Raw genomic sequence first — 21,835 nt, forward strand, 5'->3', positions numbered from 1 at the left:
TTTTCATTTAGCACGTGGTGTGTGTTTGGTGCTCACCTGTCCCTGGATTGGCCTCTAAGTTTTACAGGGCGGGAACTGTGTTTCTTCACTCTGGTTGTCTCCGAATTTAGCTTCTCGTCTATCTCCTAGTAGATGTTCCCGAAATAGTCGTTTAATGAAATGGTCTGGAACAGTCCATCATACCTCAGGAAACCAAGGAGCACGTAGCTAGCACGCAAATATTTAGACTGAACCAATGAACATATTCCGGGGCTGACCGCACTCGAGGCCAGGGAGGCGGGGGAGGAGGCAGGACTACACGGCCCCTCTGTCCCCTCTGCACGGGTCACTGCGGTCTAGGGGCCACCGCGCAGCGGCAGCAGGAGAGGCCAGGCGATGACCCCACGCGGATTCGCTCAGGCTTTGTGGGAAAGGGCCAGGACCATCGGTGGGACTTTTGGGTGGAAGGGAACCCAGGGGCCAGGAACCAGCGGAAGGAAAGGCTGAGAGCAAAGAAATGCCAGGTACCATCTGGAGGAGCGAAAACGCAGACATCTGAGGCCGGGAGAAGGGCAGGGTATTGGGATGAGGCTGGGAGCGCCAGCTTCTCAGCGGGGGCGGGTGCTGCGCACCCCGGGGCGCGCTCTCCACCGCCAGCCCTCACCCCGCGTCCTCCCGTGGGGGTGCTGCGCACCCCGGGGCGCTCTCTCCACCGCCAGCCCTCACCCCGCGTCCTCCCGTGGGGGTGCTGCGCACCCCGGGGCGCGCTCTCCACCGCCAGCCCTCACCCCGCGTCCTCCCGTGGGGGTGCTGCGCACCCCGGGGCGCTCTCTCCACCGCCAGCCCTCACCCCGCGTCCTCCCGTGGGGGTGCTGCGCACCGCGGGGCGCGCTCTCCACCGCCAGCCCTCACCCCGCGTCCTCCCGGCGGGCGGGGCCCAGCCCGGGTGTACTTGAGGATGACTAAGCCTTGGCTGCTGTGGCAGGAGCTGCGAGGCGGGAGGGTGCCAAGTTATGAGACGATGATAACTTGGCCTCAGGCTTCTGAGGTCGTGCCCGTGGGCCGGGAGGGGCGCGGCTGGGCCCCAGAAGTTGGATAAAACGGGCCGCTCTGCTCCGGGGCCGCTTTCTCCGCGCGGTGCCTGCAGCGTTCCTCACCGGCGGGCGGCAGACTGGGAGGGGCCGGACATAGCGACCAGCGGAAGGACGCCTGAGCGGCCTCTGCCCCTGGCCAGGTGGACGACTGACCCCCGCGCCGGGTGGACACAGGCAGGGCGCGCAGCCCCTCTGGGGAACAGGCAGGTGCTGGCTAGGGCTAGTGGGGCCGGGACACGGGCAGGCGGTGGAAGGACCGACGACAGCGGCATGGCGGGGGTGGCATGCGAGCCGGTGGCCAGGCCGAGCCTGACGTCCATCTCGTCGGGGGAGCTGCGCAGCCTGTGGACGTGCGACTGCGAGCTGGCCCTGCTGCCCCTGGCGCAGCTGCTGCGCCTGCAGCCCGGCGCCTTCCAGCTGCGCGGCGACCAGCTCGTGGTGCCCGGGCCCGGGGAGCCGGCCGCGCGCGGCGGCTTCAATGTCTTCGGCGACGGCCTGGTGCGCCTCGACGGGCAGCTCTACCGCCTCAGCAGCTACATCAAGAGGTGGGTGGCCCCGCCGCAGCACCCGCCCGCCGTCAGGTCCCCGCAGACGCCTCCACCGCGACCTTGCCCCTGGGAGCCCAGGCTTTTGCCCACCGCCTCTGCTAGACCCCCTCCTTCCTTCGCTTGTAGATTTTCTCATTGCTAATGTCACCCGGAGCCTGCAAGCTCTTCCACCCTGGCTTGTTCTGCCCTTTGCTCTGACATTTTGCAGCAGCCATCGCTTGAGGCCACAGGGAAGGGCATCAGGGCCTGGTGTGATGAGGAGGGTCGGGGGACTCACCAGGCCCCCTCCCACTCTGGCTCCTTAACTGGGTCGATGAACTCGAATTGGGGGCACACCCTTTAGGGGATGTCTGTGACATGCAGAGACTCACACTCTGGCTTCAGAGTTGGGGAGTCTGTGGGTAGAGGAGGGCGGATGCATCGCTCTGGGCACTGCTAACTGTCCCGTGAAGAGACCCAGAGGCCAGAACGTGCAAATGTCCAGTTCCCCATCTTTGGCCTACCTTAGTGTTTCAGAATAAATAAATAGACTATGGCTGAGAAGGGAACCAGAGCCTCTGGATGTCCAGCACTGCGTGGGCTGTGGAGTGGGCAGACAAGTTCTGGAAAAATAAATGCAGTGACCTGCTTCCAGAAGCCTGGCACAAATCTTGGGCCCAAACTGAGGCCTTAACTGGATGGGGTCTCCAGGATGCTTAACTGTTGTGGCCAAAGTGCCGGAGGCATCTCTTGGCAGCCACACAAAGCCAGCAGGGATGTGGTCTATCTGTCAGGATGTTTTGGTGCCCTGGGGTAGAGGAGGCAGCCCTCTTCCTACCTGATTCTGCCTGGCCTCAGGCTTCCCCAGGTCACCCCAAGGAAGGGCCTGAGGGTGTGAAACCCTCTTACTTTTGTGCTGGAGTGAGAAAGGTTGAGTGCCGGGAAGAGGTAAGTGCAGTCCAGAGTTAGATTCTGAGCTTCAAGGGGCCAGCTATTAAGATATAATGCTTTTTGCTACTGGGAAAGATAGCATGCTGTGGGTGGGATGGAGCCAAGAGGGGAAACCAAGCAAATGAGATATTTAACATGCCTTCTTCAGAGTTATTGGGGGAAAAGTCCCTCGCTCTTCTAAACAAAGATAGTGAAGTCTTTGAATGCCTGAAAAAAACATTCCCCAGCAAGAGTTTCTCCCTTTCTTAGTGAGATGAAAATTCCAAATCGTAAGCAGGCAACCATGAGAGGAACTGAGTCAGGAATCAAATTTGCAAAGCATTTAAAAGGAAGATAACTACTGAATCTGAGAACAGAATACGAAAATTAAAAATGTCCAGAATTAATCAAAGCGATATGCTAGGGTTTTGTCAGAATCACATCCTTCAATCAGAGCAAACAGTGCCACAAAATTTAAAATGATTTTGAAGTCTGTCATTAAACTCCTGAACACTTCCTACACAAAAGGAAATTAAATAGTAGTGGTGGCCTGGTAGTTTAGGGTCTAGAATAAACAGGCGTTACAATGACCAGGTGAATGAAACAAGGGCATAAGCACTAATCAACAAATAATAGGCTCTCATTGTATAAGCAATCAAGTGAGAGCTTTTATACCCCAGGAACCTTAGCAAGGAGCCTCTGGAAATGATTTGGGAGATGGGAGGAGCAATCCCTCTTCCTCCAGGGACACATGGCAGGGAGGTAGCCTTTATAACTGAGAGTGCACTCCTGAAGGATGACCAGGAGGCAATCTGGTCCAAATGGAGAGCCTTCTAGACTTAGGGGGAGGACTGGGTTGTGGGCAGCAGTGAAAGCTTTGCCTTTGAATCAGGAGGTAGAGAACACATGGAAGCCAGAATTTAGACATCTAAAGTTACTGCTTCTGTGATGTGCCAAATTTGTCCATTTGTCTTTGGCTCTGTAGATAGCAGGCAACATGCTCCCTCAAAATATTCCTTCGAAGCTGTAATCCATCCTTCCTCTTTTCCCTCCCTCCCTTCCATTCTTTCTTCTTAAAAACAAACAAACAAACAATGAAAAAACAAAAACTCTGGTCAGTTTTATTAAAGAAAAGATTTGCGGGTGGCGCCTGTGGCTCAGTGAGTAGGGCTCCGGCCCCATATACCGAGGGTGGCGGGTTCAAACCCAGCCCCGGCTGAACTGGCTGAACTGCAACCAAAAAATAGCCGGGCGTTGTGGCGAGCGCCTGTGGTCCCAGCTGCTCGGGAGGCTGAGGCAGGAGAATCCCGGAAGCCCAAGAGCTAGAGGTTGCTGTGAGTCCTGTGACATCATGGCACTCTACTGAAGGCGGTAAAGTGAGACTCTGTCTCTACAAAAAAAAAAAAAAAAAAGAAAGAAAAGAAAAGATTTGCATGATTTTCGTTTCACTAGTCTGTTCTGGAATGATTCTAAAGATCTCAGAATCCCTGGATACATGAGAGCTGGGGTGCATACCCTATAGTATTTTCCCTATGCTGTACCCAATTCAATGTTATTGCCACTGGAGTGGCGGCCCTACTTACTCAGGTTCATTTTCTGATACTTGAGCATTTTTCTAAATATATACTTACTAAATAAACTAAGAAAATCCAGGGTGGTGGGACAGTTTAGTAATGGCCACCAAGGGGTGAACAGCTCCATGGAGAGCCTACATGATAAATATTGTTCTTATTTTGTTGGATACATGGCAACATCTTTATTGTTATTTTTTCTTTTAAGATCAGGATTGCCACCCATAATACAAACAAAACCAGGTATATGTAATGGTTATCCAAGGAGCTATTCATTTAATACTTAAAAGTCCAAATCACCCTTAACTCTCTCTCTCCCTCTCTCACACACACCTCTTCTTTCTATAAGCAGCCTTTCAGTGAGGTGCAGTGGCAAATGCTTGACAAAGGAGAATCCTCTCTTTTTGGGTGTTCCAAAAAGCATGAAAAAAGCCACTTGGCTAATAAAAATAAGTAAAGCAACAATAATGGTGGCTACTAATATTTACCTGAGTACTAGGAATGGTGCAAAGTATTTCACAGGTGTTATTTCACAAAAGCTCACAAAATCCCTTTTTACAGATGAGAAAATTTGCACTCAGCTTAAGTAATTCACTTCAGTAGATTGGGGTGAGTAGTGTTACCAGTAAGTAGTACTGTCAGACTATAATGCTGATGCTTTCAGCAAATTGCTTAGGACCTGAAATAATTCTGGCTTCTCACTCATTTCCTGAATCTACAAATAAATGACTGGAATTACATCAGTCAGTGCACATCTTGTATAATCAAACACAAAGAAGTGCAGTGGTTTTAAGAAAGCCACTAAAAGCAGAGCAATGACCTGCTTTTGCCCATCCTGTTAGATGGGTGACAGTCACACCCACCTCAGGGCAGCCACCTGAGCCAGAGGGTATAGGTGGCACTGGGACTTAGGGGTGAAGCAAGGACAGTGTGGTGGCTGGAATACACTGGGGGAAACCTCACTGGCCCACAAAGCAGGAAATGCTGGGTTCTGTTTGGCGGGCCAGGGATCCTGACTGAGGCTGGGAGGCGCAGAGGATGTGGTGCTAGATGTGGTAACTGGCCCAGGTCAGCAGCTCCTTAGTAGGACACATGGTGATAATGAAGTCATGGTAAACGCCCATGTATTGAGTTACAATTTTTATGAGACTCAGTCTAGAGGGTGAGTGTCGGTCTCTTTACTAGGTGAGTGACCTTGAGAAATTTACTTAATTTCTGTGGCATACCATCTCCTCATCTGTAGAATGGGGGCGGGGGGGGCAATCATATCAATAATACCATCAACTTTATAGGATTGTTGTTCAGAATTAAAGTTTGTAAAGTCCTTAAAATAGTTATTATTGGCACATTTGGATCATTTGACAAATGCTAGCTTTTGTATTATTAAACAGTCCCAAAGCCAAGTGTTTTACACATATTATTTAATCTCTTAGCCACCTGTGGGGTACCTTTGGTTAGCCAGATTTTCTAAATGAGGAAAATGAATCTCAGCAAAGTGAAAACACTAGCTGAGGTCACAGAGAGAGAAGTCCCTGTCAGATCTGATGATTTGAAAGCCACATGTCACCTTGCCTTCTTTCCTGACTGCCTTCCTTGGGAACCTTGCTGTGGACTGTGCACCAACCACACTCTAATCTACTCTCCACTCTCAGGTCCCCAGGCCCTGACCAAATGCCTGCCTGTCTGCCTGGACACAGCTGCCTTGCTGCAGTCCCCAAGGCTGGGCTAAGCTGTGTCCTCTTCTGGAGTCCCCAACTCCTTCCTGCTCTTGCCCATCCTTGGGGGTGTGTTTACCTGACGGAATAATCTCTCTCCTGCTACATGGCTTTAACTTCAGGCCCCTCCCCCTTGCTCCCTTCTGTTTAAATGACTAGGACAGAACCCAGTGGATGGAGCTTGGACACATAAATGCAGAGAACTATGCATTTCTCTGGCATTTATATGTTTGAAAGATTTGATTTACCAGTTTGAAAGCCTGTGAATGCAGGGACCATATCTGAGATCAGTACTTCTCAAACTTTATATAAAGCACAAAGGTCTCCTGGAGGTCTCGCTAAAACACAGCCTCACTCATTTCCTGAATCTACAAATAAATAATTGGAATTACATCAGCCAGATGATTATGTACATCTTACATAATTAGCGGGAAGGAGGAAGAAGTGCAGTGGTTTTAAGAAAGCCACTAAAACAGAGCTATGACCTGTTCTTACCCATCCTGTTAGATGGGTGACAGTCACACCCATCTTAGCGCAGCTGCTGATTGAATAAGACTGAGGAGAGGTCTGGATTCTGCACTTCCACAAATTCCCAGGTGGTGCTAGTGCTACTGGCTCAACGGTCACACTTGGAAAAACAAGGACAACTTATCTTTGAAATAGTGTATTTTGTAATTTGTCTCCCCAACAGACTCTATGCTGGTTGGATATGCTTCTATTTCTTATCTCATCTTTGTGTCCCCAGGGCCCCGCACAGAGCAAACTTCATAAATGTTTACTGATACATGTGTGAATGAAGCATTCTCTGCCCCAGTGAGTAGTTTCACACATACTGTGTCAATATTTGCTTAATGAATGAATGAACATATGTATCCTTGAACAAATGTCTGTGTGAGCTGCAGACATGACAGTGATGGGTCTGAAAATTCTTCTTAAATTCACTAGAATTAGGGCAGAAGGAGGAGAGGAGGAAGTCAAAGAGAGGGAATTGTTTGAGAGGATAGGATGAGGCTCTGCATCAGGTGATAAGGCTAACACTGGCAGCTCGCGCCAGGGATGCCCTGCTTGCTCTAAGAGTAAAATGTCCCTGCAAGCTTTTGCTTGATGTCATGGCAAAGGATTATGAAAGCTGCAAGCAATTTCTGGGCTTTCTGCACAGACTATTGCAGTGTGCCTTCTTCATTTTCTGTGCTCCACCGCCCATCTATTTTTAGATGATGCGCAAACACACACATGTGCACACACAACATATACATGCACACGTGGGTGGAGGCCATGGGTTTGAATTCTTATTTGTCTTTGAGCAGAAAATTATTAGACCCAAGGGAAATTGGGGGCAGCTTGAAAGGTGGTTGTCTTAGAGGGGAGTGATCGTTCAGCCTCACTGAGCCCTTCCTCAGTGCTTCTTCCTCTCTTTCAGATATTGCATTTGTCAAGCTGTTCCCTTTGGCCTTCCAAAATGGGTAAATGAGGAAAGAAATTTGTAGCAAGGAAAATGAAACTCTTGCTCATTTATCAGATACTCATATTGTCATTATTTCCTGGTAAATCAAATGAACACAGACTTTATTGTATGTCAAAAGTTTAAAGATCTTGGGCGACACCTGTGGCTCAGTCGGTAAGGCGCCGGCCCCATATACGGAGGGTGGTGGGTTCAAACCCGGCCCTGGCCAAACTGCAACCAAAAAATAGCCGGGCGTTGTGGCGGGCGCCTGTAGTCCCAGCTACAGCTACTCGGGAGACTGAGGCAAGAGAATCGCTTAAGCCCAGGAGTTGGAGGTTGCCGTGAGCTGTGTGAGGCCACGGCACTCTACCGAGGGCCATAAAGTGAGACTCTGTCTCTACAAAAAAAAAAAAAAAAAGGTTTAAAGATCTTCACCGCGTGGTGGGTCAGTCGAGTTGCCCAGGATTAAAGACACTCATAATGTTTATCGAGTGCCTACTATGGGCCTAAGTACATATGTCTACATCACCTGTACGGTATCCAGTCATACCCTTCTACAGATGAGGGAACAGGCTTAGACAGGTTAAGGAACTCACTCTAGAGGTCAGTGAGCTATGCCTCTGGAACTGAGTTCACATAGCCATCCAATTGAGACATGAGTTAGATTTAATTTTGAAACACTGTGCTTACAACTTCATTGTCCTGCCTTTTAATTTTTAGATTAAAGCCAGGCTTAGAAAGTTTCAGCCTAGAACCTTTGGAGGGCAGGGTAAGAGCAATGAAGAATTGGGAGTTGAAAGGAACTGTCTATCTTAAACTGTTTGCTTTTCATCCCTAACCATAACTTCAACAAATATAATAAATATTCAGAACACAGAGGCAATATTTACATTAGCAATTCTGAAATATTCATGATTAAAGATCAAATAACTAGTTTCTAATGTAATCTAGGAAGGCTCATCTTGAACTAAAATGAGTAATTAAGTGAGTGTCAGATACTTAAATATCTCTGCGACTTAACAGCTAGGTCCTCTGAACTTTTTGTATTTTAGTGACTTATGTATCTAAATTTTATAACAGCAAAATTCAAAGGAATGCTCACATTTATTTATTTCACTCAAATTTCTAGTTGTTTAACAATTAGACCATAACTGGGAGGCTGGGGACAGTTGAATTAATGAAGTATTTCTTATTTGTGGTGTGGTTAGAGATAGTTTGTTAAGTAGAGATCTCGCTATCTCTCTTGTCTGTAAATTCTGGTATCAGAGCTCTCCTATAAGCAGTGTTTTCACACATCCGTGCCACAGTGATAACTGGCATGCTTTGTGATGAGGTTTATAGTCCATTAAGTTCTTACAAGTGCCCCTCATCTCCTGAATCATCAAAGGTGGGGATTAAATCATTTTGCACATCGTTTTATTATCTAGGGTGTTTTATTGAATTCAGAATCCCAAAATGGGTAATTCATGTACAGGTTATATATTACACACAAAATGTAACTGTCCAGAGGGCTCCCTTCTCTGATCATGCCAAATAACAGCCCTTTGAGCCTTAAGGCACCAGAAAACAATTCCCCCAGGATGCTGGGGAAAATGACTGTTCTCCCAAGCAGCGATCATTTCTAAGTTGAGATTTGTATCATTTTCCTTTATGCTGTGGGTTCTCTGGAAGAAAATCTAATGCTGTTAAAATTCAATGATGTCTCCCATAGGACGTTAATCGATTTTGGAGGCAGAGGAACATACCACACTGTCGTTTGTGTCATCAGAAAAGACATCCAACCCCAGTAGATATTCTAGGCGCACGGCACACAAACACCACGAGCTCCACCCCTGACACTGAGGGAGCCCTTGAGAAACACAGTGAAGGTGATGAAATGACAACTCACCTCCGTGATACACACACGGGCAGGCGGGAGAATGTGAGCCCTGGATCACAGATGGCTCTCACCCAGCCCCAGCATCACCGTCTATTTTTTGATCTTTGTGCCAGGCAGATTAGCTCTTTTCCTCCTCTGTTGCTACAGGGTTTTATCCTCCCTTTCTCGTTTCCTATCTCCATGCCCATTTGCACCCACAGACGGGCCTGCCTGGCCTCATCCCCCTTCCCAGATGACTCCTGCCCTGCCTGTCCCGTGCCAGGTCGCAGGCAGCACTGGGTACATGGTAAGGTGAGCACAGGGAACCCTGTCCCACACCCCCTCCCTAGACTCGGAGCCCCTCAGGGTAATAAAGTACCTGTGAAAGCCAACCAGGTGCCCAGACATGGGGGGCGCGGCTCAATGCAGGCTGTTAAGCGAATGAATGAATTAGAATGAACAAGCCCAGCCAAAGGCAGTTTTCCTGCCGTCTCCTTGGCTTCCTTTCTTCAGTACTTTTCCGTAGTTGGTCAACTTGGGCATAGCAGGACAGGAAAATCTTTCCCAGCTGGTGTAGAGCACACGCGAGGGCCGCTCCCTTCAACCCTTCCCCAATGCTGCCCAGGTGAGGCTGGGGCGAAGCTGGTCGGGTCTGCATTCTCCTCCATTCCCCTGGTGGGCCCCCTGCGCCCGCCCTTCCTCCATCCACCTGTCTGTCCTGAGCCTGCCCTCCTCACCCACACCCTGAGCACCGGCCCCTGCACCCCTTTTCTTCCCTGGACCCCTCCAGCCCCACGTTCCACCCCACTCCCACCCCACCGCGGGACCAGCCAAGCCCCCTGCGGGTGCAGACAGGCGGGGGTGGGGGTGGGGGGAGCGGAGACTGCCTTAAAAGCCCGGAGAAATAGGAGGCAGGAAGCGTTTGGGCATCTCAGGGGTCAGGTTTTAAAAGCTCTCAAAATCAGGTCTGACAATCCTAGCAAAAAGATAATGACATAGATTCCTAAGAAACCAAGCTGGGAGACAGCAGAGCGGAAGCTGCGCTTTCCTGCCTCGGGTGGATATTCTCCCGCGTCCTCTTAACCAGGGCCCGGTCACTGCCTTGTGCACCGCCCCTGCGAGCGGGTGCTGGCAAGTGGGCCCAGCTCGCGGGGCGGGGATGCCCGCAGGAGTGCCGTCCCAGCTCCCCGCAGCGACCTTTTGCTCTCCGGGGCTGTGATTTTCGTGTCAGACACTGAAGGACACCCAGCTGGGAAGAAACACTTGGCGCTGTCATGACTAGATGTAAGAAGGAAACACTCCGCAGTGCAGCCAAAGGTGGCCGAGGTGGTCAGCTCCGCAGGCGCTGGCCGGGCATGGAGCTGTCAGGGGCCCAGCTCCGTGTTTCAGGAGAGACTGCAGCCTGCTTCCATTCACGCTGCAGCTGAGCTTGTTTGGTTAGGAAATTAGCCATCTCCTTGATGGAAGCTGATTTGCACTTAGATCTTTTTACCAGCAATGCCAATTGGGGGGTAGAAAGTCAGCTTGGAGGAAGGCTGGTAGGGTGGGGAGAGAAAGATAACTCGGTGCTGGATGACCGGGTGGAGAGTCAGAAAGGTCTTCCTAGGCTGGAATAATGAACCCAAACCAAGGAGGATGAAGTAATAGGGAGACGGCCAAAAATCTAATATCAGCTGTTTTTGTTTTTTAATGGCACAAGCTCAGGATAAGAGAAATGTGAATCTGTAATAGTTCATATGAATGTGGGTCGGTCAGTTCTTTGGAGGGGGCTGGATTTATCTTGGGATTAGGGAGGGAAACAGGGAGGAGAAGGAAAGGAAAATTCCAGACCCAGCAGTCAGACAGGATGACTCCACTGGAGAAGACCCAGCTAATTCCATTTGTTAAGTGTAATTCATTGTTGATCCAGAAGGGCTTAGAGCTCTTATAGATTCAAATGAACTCTTACAGCTCAGATGATAGCTGATACCTGCCCTCAGCTGGTAAAGGCTGCATGTAAGAGCCAAGCACCCATGTCAGGCCACCCTAAGGACCATATCACCTTAGAACTGCAGGCTGAGCCCTCAGCCAACCCTCAGCCCTCAGCTGTGACCAGAGGAAGGAGACATATTTATATGACACAGGTGACCTCCGTAGAGGCACACTTTAGGGGACTTCCCTCAAAGATCTGTGGCTGTGGCAGGCACCTGTCCAGTATATCCCCATCCTGCCTGAGGTAGAAGGGTACCTTACATTTCCAATCATCTCTGCCTTTTCACAGGTATGTGGAACTGACCAACCACTTTGATTATAAAGACTACCGGGAAACCATACTGAGTAAACCGATGCTGTTCTTTATTAATGTACAGAACAAAAAAGACACTACAAAAGGTGGGTATCTAAATATTTTTGGTTTGATTCTACCTTGTCGAACTATGGACTAAAGCCCAACATGAGCCTGCAGAGCCAACCTCTAAATGATTCTGGGGCAGAAGCCTCTGCCTCCCAGCTTCTTATCTACTTCCTGTCTAGGCAGGAAGTGAGCTGATATTCTGAGCCTCCAAGGGCTACAGAAATGGCTGGAGTGATGAGGAAGATGGACAACATGCTCTACCACACACATATTAAACACTTTGTCTGAGGCATGCACTAATGTAATGAATTGGCACAACAGACCCGCAAGATTTATCATTTAAATTGGGGACTTCTTTGAGCATGAATGTCATCACTGTTAATAATCTTTCTGCAATGAAGGTATAAATTGGGACCAACCCGGGCAAACTAGCATGCAAGGTCACCCTAACTAGGGAGTACGTATATACTATCCCCATTTTACAGACGGGAAACTAAAATAAAGACACTAATTAGCTGTCATTGATGCTTTTATGTTTCATGCTATAGTGTTAGAATTTCATGGTTAGGCACATCTCTTTATTATTTCTTCCAAGAAATCATATTAACCGGTAGCAACTATATTAACCCAAATTTCAATGAGAAAGTGCCTCCATCTGCCCTTCTTCCTTCTGCTGAGAGTGATATGTGAGGAAGGTCATGTGCATACTATTCCATGACAAAGGTAGAATTTCTAAACTTGCTTCCAGATGACCTTCTTAAAATGAGTCCAAGGTAATAAGAAATGATCTACAAATTTCAAATAGACTTCCTCAAACATTTGCTCTCACTCGGATTTGTGGAGCTCTCTCTGCTCAATTCATAATAAAATATCCTGATGTTGTCTCCACGGGAGAGGGCAGGAACAGTCCACACGGTAACAAGCAATGCTCATTACAGCATCTGAGGCCCAAAGTTCTCTGGCTTGACAATGACCAGAAAGCCAGATAGTTCTCTAGGAACGTAATTCACAGCTGCATCAAGTACACTTCCGGTGTCATCTCTCAGGAGGAAAGAAGAATGAGACTGATCCATCTTAATATTTTAATGAAAGTGCAGAGAGTGGTACAAGGAGGCATTTGTTGGTGGCCTACAGAAAATATGCAGTTGTATGGCAACTATTGTGGAAGGAGGTACAAAAACCTGTACCGGCTGATTGCAGTAAAAGCTGTAAAACAAAGACATAGACACTGATAAGACAGTCAATTTGTTTTTTTTTTTTTTTTGAGACAGAGTCTCATTTTGTCGCCCTTGGTAGAGTGCTGTGGTGTCATAGCTCACAGCAACCTCAAACTCTTGGGCTTAAGTAAGTCTCTTGCCTCAGCTTCCCAAGTAGCTGGGACTATAGGTGCCCTCCATAACGCCTGGCTATTTTTTAGAGATGGGGTCTCGCTCTTGCTCAGGCTGGTTTCGAACATGTGAGCTCAGGCAATCCACCTGTCTCAGCCGCCCAAGTGCTAGGATTATAGGTGTGAGCCATGGTGCCTTGTCCTAAAATGGTTAATTTGTAATTGAGAGATTGTGATTAAGGTAACATGCCCAGCTATTCTAAACTGAACTTTTGTGCAAAAAAGCTACTATTTCCTCAAGGGAATCACTAACATTAGAAATTTGCCCTAATGTATACAAATAGACGATGTCTGCAAATGTGAAAGACATTCCCTGGAGTTATACAGTGCACAACCTGCCCAACCTTCCCAATCTGCACTGGATAGTGGCCCCAATTATTTAATGAACTTAAAGGTCTTGGTTTGGTTTGTTTCAAATTTAATTCAAAGTACTTGCTTGCTTTATTCATCCCTTGTCCCAAAGAGGATATGAGGTAGCTTATATATAAAGTACTCAACGATTAATCTGGGAAAGAATAACATGGGTAGGAAAAATAAAATGACTAAGTTTAGTTTTAAATTCTTTCCCTGAGGATATAAACACTTGTTGGGAGCCCACAGGTTTGGCTCTGAGGTATCTCAAAGCCAGGGTAAAACATTGTTTTTCAAATCACATAATGGCTGTTCCATGACCTTTCAACAGAGGAAGACACTCAGGATTCTTATGTGTCCCCCTAGACAAGCACTGAGTAATTATGGACATGGAGCTTGATTCCTGGGGCCCGTGGATAATATTTTATACAGTATTTCATCAAAAGTAAACAGTTTTCCCTTTGATTTAAATTATGGAGAATTGGACATAAAGGGTTACCAAACAAAATAAAATAAGAACAAACAACTGTCTGCCGGGACAGAGAAGTGGTATCATTTAAACAACGGGAGGGACATTTTTCCCACATGGGCTGGTGTTGGGGGTGGACACGGGCAGGAGAATCAACCTCAGACTGCCTTGATCCTGAGAACCCTGGACTAGCCGTTTGGCAGAGAGAATGCCGGGTCTCTAGAGAGGCTGGGGGGAGAAGGGCACAGGGTGAGGGTGGTGGTGTGGGGTGAAAATGTGGGGCAACATCCTTTCCTGGACCTTGCTGATTTTCCACTTTGCAAATATGGAAGCATTGGTAAGAGCCAAATTATTATTTAAATATCATAATATTTCAATGGCAAGGTAGGGACATGAAAACCAGCCATCTAGATGTTTTTTATTTTTTAATATAATTTTATTTAATTTTATTTTTTGAGACAGAGTGTCACTTGGTCACCCTCGGTAGAGTGCTGTGGCATCACAGCTCACAGCTACCTCAAACCCTTGGTCTCAAGCAGTTCTCTTGCCTCAGCCTCCCAAGTAGCTGGACTACAGGCGCCCACCATGATGCCCAGCTATTTTTCTGTTGTAGTAGCAGGCCTGGGCTGGTTTGGAACCCTCCAGCCCCAGTGTATGTGGCTGGCACCCTAAACCCTGAGCTACAGGCACTGAGCCAGCCATCTCGATTTTTCACTTTCTTTCCCCATGCTATATACATGGGGGGGAGGTGGAGTTCTTATATGTGCTAATTATGGAGAGGGAACTTTTGATTTCCGAGGCTTGGGTGATAAACTGAAGTGGGGAGTGGGGTGGGTTTTAGGGGTGGCCCAGCTGATTGTCTAACCGCCTTTACCAGAGCCCAGAGCTTCCTTCAACGCTATGAAATTCTCGGAAATATTTCTAGAAATCTGGTTAGGCTTTACAGTAAGGAAGAGTCTGAGGGAGCAGTAAGGAAGGCTATAAATGAATAAAATCTCCAAAGAAGGTGGGAACCACTGCTTTGGCAAATGCTAAGAAACATGTTTATGTCTCAGCAACACACGTCTTTCTCAACTCTGCTTGCTAATTTCTAGAAAGGATGTATGCTTTTCTGGTGAACACAAGGCACCCCAAGATAAGAAGACAGATAGAGCAAGGGATGGACATGGTCATCTCCTCGGTGATTGGGGAAAGTTACCGGCTTCAGGTAAGCCTCAGCCTGTCGGAATTCAGGGCTTGAAGCACATAGCAGGGGCCTGTGCATCTCAGCCAGGGCCTTGACTATACCCAAACACTTTGTTCCTGGCTGCAACATTATTGCTACCAATAAATGAGCTTAATTTTTAGCAACTTATTATTAATGGGGTCAGAATAAATGTAATTTTGGCCAAGTAATTCAAAACTTTTAGGTGGTACCTGATGCAAATGCAAAAGTTTGCTTTTAATAAAAAATAAAGACAGTAGGGAGGCGCCTGTGGCTCAAGGAGTAGGGTGCCGGTCCCATATGCTGGAGGTGGCGGGTTCAAACCCAGCCCCGGCCAAAAACCACAAAAAAAAAAAAATAATAAAAAAAATAAAGACAGTAGTTAAAAAATGTCAAAGTGAAAGGGAAATGAGAAGTGTGATGCTTGGGTATTTGGGCAGTTGTCAATTCTATAGCATCAACATAATAGCTATGCCCATAAAGTCAATTAAAGTTTCTCTCTCTCTTTCAGTTTGATTTTCAAGAGGCAGTGAAGAATTTTTTCCCTCCAGGAAATGAGGTGGTTAATGGAGAAAATTTGAGCTTTGCGTATGAATTCAAAGCTGACGCATTATTTGATTTCTTCTATTGGTTTGGGCTCAGCAATTCCACTGTAAAAATACATGGAAAAGTTCTGAATTTGTCAAGTACAAGTCCTGAGAAGAAGGAAACAATTAAGTTATTTCTGGACAAAATGAGTGAACCTTTTATCCGAAGGAGCAGTTTCTCTGACCGAAAATTCAGTGTAACTTCCAGAGGTATGTTAAAAATTCTCTTAAGAGGAATTTGGAGGAATGGAAGGTAGTTAATTAAAATGGTAGAATAATGTAATGGGAGAGGAGCTGAGTAAGTGAAAAGGCAAGACCTAGTGATAAAAGGAAAATATCTGTATAATATCACATAATTCAGAAAATAAGAAGTGAGACATGTTTACTACCAAAAAGAAATAGTGGTGTTTCCTTTTAGGCTCCTTTAAAAATATATATACATTTTTAAACACAGTCTCACTCAGGTAAAGTGCCCTGGGCACTCAAATAACCTCAAACTCTTGGGTTTCAAGTGATCCTCTTGTCTCAGCCTCCTGAGTCTACAGGCATCCACAACACCCAGCTATTCTGTTTTTAACAGAGTCGGGATCTTGCTTTACTCAGGTTGGTCTTAAAATCCTGAGCTCATGATGCACCCACTTCGGCCTCCCAGAGTGCTAGGATTACAGGCGTGAGCCACTGTGCCCAACTTCCTTTAAGTTTTCTGACGTAGTGGTTATATTGTGCAGTACTCCCAGAAAAGAACATTAAAGATTACTGTTAATTTAAATTAGGGTTAATTCTCATTTAAATATTATTGGCAATAATTTAAATCTCATAAAAGAATGCTGCTTTCCCGAGGTGCACATTCTGGACATCAGAATGGTAACCGAAATGGTCAGTTGAGGAAGGATTTTCCAGATTTTGTGAGCTCACAAGAATAACTCTTGAGAAGGTTATATATAGCAAACTATAAATACCATGGCAGGTTCCTGATGCTGACCCCCTGGCATTGGTCGTTGCTTGTCTGGAGGTGTCTTCTGCGCAGCCCCTTCTCCCTCTGTCATGCTAACTCCCCCCTTCCCGCCGCTGGAGAGCACCTTCCTCGAATCAGGACTCTGACTGCCACATGTGGAGCTGCAGTGCTATCAAAGTTCACATGTAAAATACAGCTTTCATTAATTGTATTTAATGACAGTTGCTTTCTTCCAATGTTTATAGCAAAAACGCTTACTCCTAGCTATTTATTATCCTGGAAGTGATCTCTCTCCTTCCCTCCCTCTCTCCTTCCCTCCTTCCCCCTCTGTCTCTGTGTGTCTTCATCACTCTCTCTCTTTCCCCCCCCATCCCCTCCCTCCATCCCTCTCTATCTCTCATCTGTCTGTGTCTCTGCCTCCGCCCCCCTTTCCACCTCAGCCTCCACCTGTCCCTCCCTCCCCTCTCCCTCTCTGTCTGTCAGTCTCTCACTGTCCACGAGTTTCTCCCGAAGGTGCCTTTGTGCTCTGCTCCCTTGCAGCCCTGTGCACTGATCCTTTAGGAGGGAAGATTAACTTGCTCTCTCGGGGCAGTCACAGGTTCTGGGCCCTTCCTCTTCACTCACTGGCAGCAGCCTGGGCAGGGCTCCCTGCTTCCCTATGGCTCCCCATCTTTTATTGGGCTGCCCGTGGTGTCCACCACCATCTTAGGGACACCGAGGAACACAAGAACATGAGCAGCATACTGTAAGGCAGTCCTGTGGCCACTCCAGTGGCCACTTCATGTCGGGAGCAGTGGGGCAGGAACCTCCTGGAAGCTGTCATCACGCACTGCTGCCCGCAGGTGGGCTAAGCCTGGCTCCTGAGCCTGCAGGACAGGGGGCCATCCAGGCTGCTAACCCACCTCTGTCCCCTGCAAAAGCTGGCCTCTGTGCTCAGCATCTATTCCCCATTGTGGGCCATTTGCCACCAAGTGAGAAAGGGTACATGCAGCTCATACGCCAGCCAGCAGGAAAGCAAGTGACCATCGTGTCCCACTAAAAAAGAAAAAGCAACAGGGCCTTTGTGTTTCCGGTTAGCCTTTTCAGATTTTCCAGAGGAAGCCAGGGTTCTCTGTTAATGATTGAAACAGTTACATTGTGTGAGTTCTCAAGGCACTGTTTGGTTTTCGGATAGTTTGAAATGACAGTCACAATGCATGCCCTGTTTACTCTTTTCTAGGATCAATAGATGACGTTTTTAACTGCAGTCTGTCACCCAGATCATCTCTGACAGAGCCTCTTTTGGCAGAATTACCATTTCCAAGTGTTCTGGAATCTGAAGAGACACCCAACCCGTTTATCTGATTGGACTGAACATTCTAGCAGTTGCTTCTATAGCCCAGGCCTGTGCCAGACTGCAGGGTGGTGGGGAGAGGGGCACAGGTGGGAGGTGGCCGCTTCCACACTCTTTGCCCATCCTTGGGTCCTCCGTGGCTTCTGCAGAGGGCCTCTTCCTTCCCTGGAAGGCCCCATGCAACTGACTCCCTTAAAGGTTATGATTATCAGGATGGAAGGGCCTTGGCCCCATGGTATTAGGAATGGGAGAATTTCTACTACTTTGAAAACTTCTCCAAAAAGGCAGAAGGAGCCACAGAGTTCTGCCACCTGGAATTTATTTTATTTTTTTTTCCCCACAGTTTTGGCCAGAACTGGGTTTGAACCTGTCACCCCCAGTATATGGAGCCAGAGCCCTACTCCTTGAGCCACAGGCACCGCCCTGGAACTTTATGCTCAGTATCTTGGGAGTTTCTTGGCAGCCTTTGTGGGAGTCATCTGACTTGGATGTTAACCCTTGACACTTTATAAATCAGGTTTGGCCCTCTGAGTTGGGATATTCTTGTTTGAACTCACACCCAGCAAACATGGACTTAGCAGTGCTTTTCTCTTGCAAATATGGCTGAGTAAAAGCTTATGCTCTCTTTCTTAGGAAGGCAGGTGTGTTTTTCATCTGCCTATATAAAACCTTAAGGTAAAAGTAAAACATTCAAGGTAAAGTTCACTGTAGGACTGGCCTGGTTGCTGGGATGGTAACTCTGCCACTCAGTGCCTGAAATTTGAATTCCCTTGGCCTTCTTCTTAATGAAGTAACCCATGTGGAATGGGGCCAGGTGACATGGTGCCAAATAATGACAGGGGAAGGGTAATGGACAGGTAATGTTCTCTTTATTGAAAGCATCTATGTCAGTTGGATATTTTAAACAAGCTTTTAGCAATTCTAACACTAAAAGAAAATGAGAAGAAAGCTATCCCATTGCCATAATACATTGTTACATCAATACATTTTTCATCTCATTGCTACAATGGAATTCTTCTAAAGGGAAAACACACGTCCTATCTACAGGTAAAAACCTGCATGAACAAATCACTACATATGCTTTTTAAGGAAGATTTATGGGTCTTGAGTAAAATTTTTTTGTCCTTTTAAAAAATGCATTACTGTGTTTCACATTTTAATAACATGACTGGTGGTTCTTCCATTTATATTTGAAATATAATGGTACTATGTTTGCACAATTAAAACTTTTCTTAGCATTCAACCTACAAGTTCATTAAATTTATCACCAAGGGTGTGTGTGATCTTTCCATTGGTTTGTGGGTGGTATATTTGCTTTGTAACTTACTGAATTACAGTAAGAATTGTCGTTTTCACAGTCACTTTCTCAAGAAGAGCCTTTTGAGGAACAAGGTTATCAAGTGTTTGGAGAAAGGAAACAAAATGTGACACTGATCTTTCAGAAAAGGGGAACGCTCTTTAACACCAAAAGATGATAAATACATGTTATTAAACTCAGCAGAAAATGAAGTGTATTAACAATAAAATAAGTTTCATACTAGCACAAACAAACCTTAGATTATCAAATATTAAATACTTCCCAAAGGAAAAGAAACTCTGTTCACAAAAATGATGAAGAAGGTTATTTATTTATTTATTTATTTTAAGTAGTGGAATTGTAATAAGCATAAGTATCACCCTAGGAATGGAGCAAAGATCTGGAAGTCCACTTTGAACCAAATGGATCCACACAGTCAATATTCACTCAGCAAAATTATTAGCCGCCTGTAAGGAAATTTTCACTGTGCTTGTGTATTTTATTAGTAAATATCACAAGGAAATGATATTGTGCTATCTTTAAAATTGATAAAATCCAGGAACAGATTTTCTTGGGTAAAAGAGGCCTCATTCTGTGTATAAATGTGACCTAATACAGATATTTTAACCATTTAAGATCTAAAGAATCTGTAGGACAACAATAACCTCAGCAACTCATCCATTCATACAGTTCATTTCCATTAATTCAACACATGCTTGGGTGCCTACCACATGCTCTGGGCACATACCAGGGGGATGCTGGTGCACTGAGGTGCCTAAAGCATGGCCCTTGCTTTCAAGGAGCTTCTAGGCTTGTTTAAAAAAAGAAAAGAAAAGAAAAAAATGTTCAGGAAAATAAGACCAATACAATAAGTTCTATGAGGAAATTCAAAAAGGAAACCATCTAAGATGCTTATGATCCAGTTTTAGAGATAAAAATCAATGACATAAAAGTGTAAAATTTAGTTGTTGTCTCCTTGGCTGTACAGAAGCTTTTCAGTTTAATAAAGTCCCATTTGTTTATTTTTGTTGTTGTTATAATGGCCATGGCAGTCTTCTTCATGAAATCTTTCCCCAGGCCAATATCTTCCAGTGTTTTTCCTATGCTTTCTTTGAGGATTTTTATTGTTTCATGCCTTAAATTTAAGTCCTTTATCCATCTTGAATCAATTTTTGTGAGTTGGGAAAGGTGTGGGTTCAGTTTCAGTCTTTTACATGTGGATATCCAGTTCTCCCAACACCATTTATTGAATAGGGAGTCTTTCCCCCAAGGTATGTTCTTGTTTGGTTTATCGAAGATTAGGTGGTTGTAAGATGTTAGTTTCATTTCTTGGTTTTCTATTCGATTCCAAGTGTCTATGTCTCTATTTTTGTGCCAGTACCATGCTGTCTTGACCACTATGGCTTTGCAGTACAGACTAAAATCTGGTATGCTGATGTCCCCAGCTTTATTTTTATTACTAAGAACTGCCTTAGCTACACGGGTTTTTTTCTGGTTCCATACAAAACGCAGAATCATTTTTTCCAAATCAACCTACACAATGGGAGAGGATATTTGCAAATTTTGAATCAGACAAAAGCTTGATAACTAGGATCTATAGAGAACTCAAATTAATCCACATGAAAAAAGCCAACAATCCCATATACCAATGGGCAAGAGACATGAAAAGAACCTTCTCCAAAGAAGACAGACGAATGGCTAACAAACATATGAAAAAATGTTCATCATCCCTCTATATTAGAGAAATGCAAATCAAAACCACCCTGAGATACCATCTAACCCCAGTGAGAATGGCCCACATCATAAAAATCTCAAAATTGCAAATGCTGGTGTGGATGTGGAGAGAAGGGAACACTTTTACACTGCTGGTGGGACTGCAAACTAGTACAACCTTTCTGGAAGGAAGTATGGAGAAACCTCAAAGCACTCAAGCTAGACCTCCCATTTGATCCTGCAATCCCATTACTGGGCATCTACCCAGAAGGAAAAAAATCCTTTTATCATAAGGACACTTGTACTAGACTGTTTATTGCAGCTCAATTTACAATCGCCAAAATGTGGAAACAGCCTAAATGCCCACCAACCCAGGAATGGATTAACAAGCTGTGGTATATGTATACCATGGAATACTATTCAGCTATTAAAAAAAATGGAGACTTTACATCCTTCGTATTAACCTGGATGGAAGTGGAAGACATTATTCTTAGTAAAGCATCACAAGAATGGAGAAGCATGAATCCTATGTACTCAATTTTGATATGAGGACAATTAACGACAATTAAGGTCATGGAGGGGTAAGGAAAAGCAGAGAGAGGGAAGGAGGGAGGGGGGTGGGGCCTTGGTGTGTGTCACACCTTCTGGGGGCAAGACATGATTGCAAGAGGGACTTTACCTAACAAATGCAATCAGTGTAACCTGGCATATTGTACCCTCAATGAATCCCCCAGAAAAAAAAAAAGTGTAAAATTTAGTTTTAAAACAAATATGTAAGGATTTATTTGTCTGTGTGGTTGACTTATCCTAGTTCTCAGTCATATAGGAGGCTATTTGTTTATTCCAAAGAGTGAAAGCCCAGGAATTATTTCCAGAATGAGGGAGTTTTTATTTTATTTTCTCATTATCTGACAGTCATAGTTTGATTTTTGGCTAAAGGATAACATTAGCCAACTTGTTTTCCTCTTTTAATGATCAGTTTGAGTGTTGTTGTTTTTTTCCTGTTTAAAATATCCAATCTATCCTCAAAGAGCAAAGTTATGACCCTATTTTAAAAATTCAAAAAAAGTATGCATCAGTTTTTGAAGA

At 45.8% G+C, this 21,835-nt stretch overlaps 1 protein-coding gene across 2 annotated transcripts; it reads left to right on the top strand.

The window, feature by feature from the left end:
• Positions 1-926: 926 nt before the first annotated feature.
• MEDAG (mesenteric estrogen dependent adipogenesis) lies at positions 927-19,036 on the top strand. Of its 2 annotated transcripts, XM_053564054.1 has the most exons (6): positions 927-1,618; positions 11,379-11,488; positions 14,752-14,864; positions 15,373-15,658; positions 17,623-17,785; positions 18,080-19,036. In XM_053564054.1, the coding sequence occupies exons 1-5, from the start codon at positions 1,344-1,346 to the stop codon at positions 17,745-17,747; spliced, it is 909 nt and encodes a 302-aa protein (XP_053420029.1). In that variant the 5' UTR covers positions 927-1,343; the 3' UTR covers positions 17,748-17,785; positions 18,080-19,036. The 2 variants fall into 2 exon arrangements, with proteins under 2 accessions (XP_053420029.1, XP_053420028.1); XM_053564053.1 differs by having other exon boundaries at positions 928-1,618; positions 17,623-19,035.
• The last annotated feature ends 2,799 nt before the right edge of the window (positions 19,037-21,835 follow it).

The sequence above is a fragment of the Nycticebus coucang genome, chromosome 15, assembly GCF_027406575.1.
Source record: "Nycticebus coucang isolate mNycCou1 chromosome 15, mNycCou1.pri, whole genome shotgun sequence".
NCBI classification, from domain to species: Eukaryota; Metazoa; Chordata; class Mammalia; order Primates; family Lorisidae; genus Nycticebus; species Nycticebus coucang.